At 44.2% G+C, this 5,000-nt stretch overlaps 1 protein-coding gene across 2 annotated transcripts in view; it reads left to right on the plus strand.

The window, feature by feature from the left end:
- Positions 1–5,000, plus strand: part of dctn1a (dynactin 1a) — a 16,649-nt gene that overhangs the window by 6,849 nt on the left and 4,800 nt on the right. For both annotated transcript variants that reach the window (XM_060864197.1, XM_060864196.1), the window contains 17 exons: positions 155–359; positions 531–609; positions 712–871; positions 1,145–1,249; positions 1,425–1,616; positions 1,728–1,844; positions 1,925–2,077; positions 2,223–2,383; positions 2,489–2,657; positions 2,750–2,818; positions 3,122–3,334; positions 3,427–3,588; positions 3,682–3,813; positions 3,907–4,032; positions 4,130–4,272; positions 4,371–4,537; positions 4,626–4,756. In XM_060864197.1, coding sequence (XP_060720180.1) covers positions 155–359; positions 531–609; positions 712–871; positions 1,145–1,249; positions 1,425–1,616; positions 1,728–1,844; positions 1,925–2,077; positions 2,223–2,383; positions 2,489–2,657; positions 2,750–2,818; positions 3,122–3,334; positions 3,427–3,588; positions 3,682–3,813; positions 3,907–4,032; positions 4,130–4,272; positions 4,371–4,537; positions 4,626–4,756 — 2,484 coding nt within the window. The remainder of the gene's footprint in view (positions 1–154; positions 360–530; positions 610–711; positions 872–1,144; positions 1,250–1,424; positions 1,617–1,727; positions 1,845–1,924; positions 2,078–2,222; positions 2,384–2,488; positions 2,658–2,749; positions 2,819–3,121; positions 3,335–3,426; positions 3,589–3,681; positions 3,814–3,906; positions 4,033–4,129; positions 4,273–4,370; positions 4,538–4,625; positions 4,757–5,000) is intronic.

The following is a 5,000-nucleotide window of genomic DNA, read 5'->3' on the forward strand; positions in this document are numbered from 1 at the left end:
ATGTGTGTGTGTGTGTGTGTGTGTGTATATATATATATATATATGTATATATATATATATATATATACATATATATATATATATATATATATATACATTCATTAAATTTACACTGTTGCTTGCTTCATTTTGTGTCTGCGTGTAACGTGTGCAGGAAGCACGGGAGGCTCATGAAGCTAAAGACCGTTACATGGAAGAGATGGCAGACACGGCAGACGCAATCGAGATGGCCACTCTGGATAAAGAAATGGCAGAGGAAAGGGCGGAGTCTCTGCAGCAAGAGGTGGAGAGTCTGAAGGAGAAAGTGGAGGAGTTAACCATGGACCTGGAGATCCTTAAACATGAGATTGAAGAGAAAGGTTGGAAACGCACACTCTGACTTGTGCTTTTCAAATCAATCTAGCTCTTTTAATGGAGTGTTGTGTGATAACTGATAACTGAAAACACTCTCAGACTCCGATGTTTCAACATTGCATATAATGATTGGTCTCAGGTTTGACTTTCATGTCTTTATTTTTCTTCGTGTGCAGGTTCCGACGGTGCAGCTTCCAGTTATCAGGTGAAACAGCTGGAGGAGCAGAATGCACGACTGAAAGAGGCGCTGGTCAGGTATTAGTATTAGTTAGTATTAACATTAAGCAGAGCTGAAAGCTTCGGGCTCTTGTGCTGGATTGTTTTAGTCCAACAGCTGCTTGTTGGCTTTGTACCCAGGATGCGTGACCTGTCCTCATCTGAGAAGCAGGAGCATGTGAAGCTGCAGAAGCAGATGGAGAAGAAGAACTCTGAGCTTGAAACGCTGCGAGTGCAGAAGCAGAAACTGCAAGAGGAGATGAAGCAGGCCGAGGCCACAATCGATGAGCTTAAAGAGCAGGTCAGATAAAAGACGAACAGCCAGCTCGGTCTGTAACATGCACAGCAGTGTACTGTAAAAGAGTATTTTACTCTGCACCTATAGATATGTGCTGTTGTTTTATTTTATTGTATTTTACATCTATCGTTTGCCAGTTTTAACGGTCTACAAGAGTACTTTCTGTATTGCGTGTGCACTGTTAATAATATGGAAACCAATTTAATTGCAAAGAGGACAACAACGCACTTGGGTTCATTTATGGAGTTTAGGTAACGTGGAACTTTCGTGTTCTAGGTGGATGCTGCACTGGGAGCAGAAGAGATGGTGGAAACTCTGACTGAGAGAAATCTGGATCTGGAGGAGAAAGTGAGAGAGCTCAGAGAGACCGTCACTGATTTGGTAAGACAACTACAACATACCGATACTAACACAGACCTATTGAAATATATCCACCAGATGGAACTGAGATACCGGCCACACACAATCTAAAATAAAATAACATGAAAATACAAACACGTTAGACCTTCCTCTACTCTACTGTTTTTATTCTGACCCATGAAACTTGGTTCTCTAGGAAGCAATAAATGAGATGAACGATGAGCTGCAGGAGAATGCGCGAGAAACAGAGCTTGAGCTGCGCGAGCAGTTGGACTTGGCAGGAGCTCGAGTCCGGGAAGCCAACAAGAGAGTGGAAGCAGCTCAGGAGACTGTAGCTGATTATCAGCAGACCATCAACAAATACAGGGAACTCACTACTCACCTACAGGTCAGACACGGGGCAGAACCACTAGATAGATAGCTGACAGAACATCAATGCTGTGTGACTAAGCTACTGGACTGTAATTTTCTCTTCGTTGCTTTGTTTTCTCAAAAACAGGAAGTAAACCGAGAGCTGACCAATCAGCAGAGTGCAACTGCCGAGCAGCTCCAGCAGCCTCCCGCTGAGCTTTTTGACTTCAAAATCAAATTCGCTGAGACCAAAGCTTATGCCAAGGTAGTTCTTCTTCTGTAGATCCATTATACTTATCATTATAAAAGTTGCACAGTTATATCTGTGTTTGTTTTCCTTTGTAGGCCATTGAGATGGAGCTGCGTAAGATGGAGGTGCAGCAGGCGAACAGACAAGTGTCACTGCTTACGTCATTCATGCCCGACTCCTTCTTGAGGCACGGAGGAGATCATGACTGCATCCTGGTGCTGCTACTCATCCCCAGACTCATCTGTAAGGTACTACAGCAGTGTTAGGAGTCTTTGACTCTAGATCATCACCAGGAATGCTGGAGAATTAAGCACAGGAATGTTCTCATCACTCATTGGAGCAGCACTGGTGCAAAACTCGGATCTGAATATTATTTTCTTTGTGCTTCCGCAGGCAGAGTTAATCAGTAAGCAGGCTGAGGAGAAGTTTGAACTAAACGAGAACATTACAGAGCGCAGTGGGCTACGTGGATCAGCTGGGGAGCAGCTTAGCTTCGCCTCGGGCATTGTGTATTCCCTCACAATGCTACAGGCTACACTGCACAAATACGAGCAGTACGTATCACCTACATACAAACACCGAGAAACAAAAATACATAAAGAAAGAAAAAGAAATGCAATCAAATTTTCTCTGTCTGTTTGTTTGTCTTCTGCTCTCAGGGCACTAAACCAGTGCAGTGTGGATGTGTTTAAGCGGATGGGGACTCTGCACTCTGAAATGAGCGTACACGAGCGCTCTCTCGACTTACTCATTGAGCTACTGCATAAAGATCAGCTAGATGAGACGGTGCAAGTGGAGCCTCTCACCAAGGCCATCAAATACTACCAGGTACATATATACCATTCACTGCTCTTTGAAAATTCTGATTGAAAACTGGATGTAACCATTCAATCTTTCATGAATTATTTCTTTTTTTCTAGCATCTGTACAGCATCCACCTGGCCGACCAACCCGAAGACTGCACCGTGCAACTGGCAGATCACATCAAGGTAAACACAGAGTGACAGGAAACTCAACATTCAGCAACACCTGTGATCACACATTCACTAACACGTATAGGGAAGATAAGGGGATGTCCTAGATCAGTGGTTAAGGCAATGCACCAAAAACCCCAGGTCTGTCAAGCTGCGCCTGCTGAACACCTAAGCAAGGACCTTAACCCTCAATTGATCAATTCCTTAATTGTATAAAATGAGAGAAAATTGTATGATGCTCTGGATATAGGCTGTAATGTAAAAACATGGTGCTTGAGTACAGCACCATAAAGATGGATTCTGTGTTTCTCCCTTTAGTTTGTCCAGAGTGCCCTGGACTGTATGGGGGCAGAGCTTGGGCGCCTACGTTCCTTCCTGCAACCTAAGCAAGAAGGGGCAGAGTTTATGTTGCTGCTGAAGGACCTGGAGACTTCCTGTGGAGACATTCATCAGTTCTGTAAGAAAATCCGCAGGAGGATGCCTGGGACTGATGCTCCCGGGATACCGGCCGCACTCTCTTACCCTCCTCAGGTGTGTGTGTGTGTGTGTGCATGTACATATCCAGATATAAGTGCTGTTAGTCACATCAGTGTGTGTTTTAATTCATATTTGTGTATTTGCAGGTGGGTGAGGCCCTGGCGGAAAGCAGGAAGCAGCTGAGTTGTGTAGTTGCAGTGCTCCAGGAGACAGCAGCAACAGGAGCTCAGCTCATTGCTACCCTTTCAGAGCAGGAGGGGCTCAGCGCACACACGCTCCAGGATGAAATCTTTAAAGCATTGGAGCAGGTAATCACACACTTTCCATCATATGACACTGGAAACAAACAGACACGAGAGGTTTGAGTATTTCAGTAACAAAGCGTGTGCGTCTTTGCATAGATTTACGGCTCTCATGGACAGAACCTGCGCGAGTGCCTGCACCAGTCTTGCAGCGGCGTCATAGCAACCATGAACAAGATGGCCACTGCCATGCAAGAGGGAGAGTATGATTCTGAGAAACCGCAACGTGTGGTGAGATACAGAGTCTTTTGAAGACCTTACAGGTGACTGAAAAACATGCCCCTAATCTTAATCTGCATGTGTATATTTATGCATGTGTTACAGCCTCCTCCTGTAGAGTTGCGTTCCACTGCTCTGAGAGCTGAGATCACCGATGCAGAAGGACTCGGCCTTAAGTTGGAGGACAGAGAGACAGTCATCAAAGAACTTAAGAAGTCCCTGAAGATCAAGGTAAGACCCAAAACCCTGAGTCAAGTAACTGACTCTAACTTAGATTAATAGCTTAAATGGAGAACGAGAGACTGTATTCACATCATATCACTTTCAGGGGGAGGAGTTAAGTGAGGCAAACGTGCGTCTGAGTTTGCTGGAGAAGAAGTTGGACACATCTACTAAAGATGCAGACGAAAGAGTGGAGAAGATCCAGACCAAACTAGACGAGACAAACGCATTGCTGAAGAAAAAAGAGAAGTGTGTTCTGAGTTGTGTGTGTGAACATGTGCATGTGTTGATGTCTTTTGCCATCTATAATGTAAGTGAGTTATTTGTGTGTGTGTGTGCACGTACAGAGAGTTCGAGGAAACCATGGATGCACTGCAGGCTGATATTGACCAGTTGGAGGCAGAGAAGGCAGAGCTTAAACAGAGGCTCAACAGCCAATCACGGATGACTATCGAAGGGCTGCGTGGAACACCAGCATCTGGCATCGCCTCCATTGTCACAGGAGGCACTACAGGTGACACACGCTGTGACGCTTGGGCTTAATGTTTATTATTAATCTTTTTTTTGAATAACGCGTGATGAGAGTGTTTGTGTGCTCACAGGAGGCGTAGTGTCCGGTATATCGAGTGTACCAGGTACCGTGCAAGTGGTGGATTCTCCTCTTCTGAAGCAACAAATGGATGTTCAGAGGCTTGCAATCAAACACCTGAAGAATGAAAACTACAGACTCAAGGTGACACAACACAGGACAAGCATAATATGTATTATTCAAGGAAACATCTGAATCAATTGTCAAAATCCTGACTTAATAACAAAATCTTATATCAAATAGGAATCAGAAAAATGATGAACAAATTGTCGAATCTTCTTACTACTCAGACTCAGGGATGATTTGAATAAACAATTTTAGACTAATGGTTATCAAAGAACTACTGAAACAAAGAATCACTGTAATCTTAATGTTCACCGTGACCGTT

The sequence above is a fragment of the Tachysurus vachellii genome, chromosome 2 (genome assembly GCF_030014155.1).
Source record: "Tachysurus vachellii isolate PV-2020 chromosome 2, HZAU_Pvac_v1, whole genome shotgun sequence".
Classification (NCBI taxonomy): Eukaryota; Metazoa; Chordata; class Actinopteri; order Siluriformes; family Bagridae; genus Tachysurus; species Tachysurus vachellii.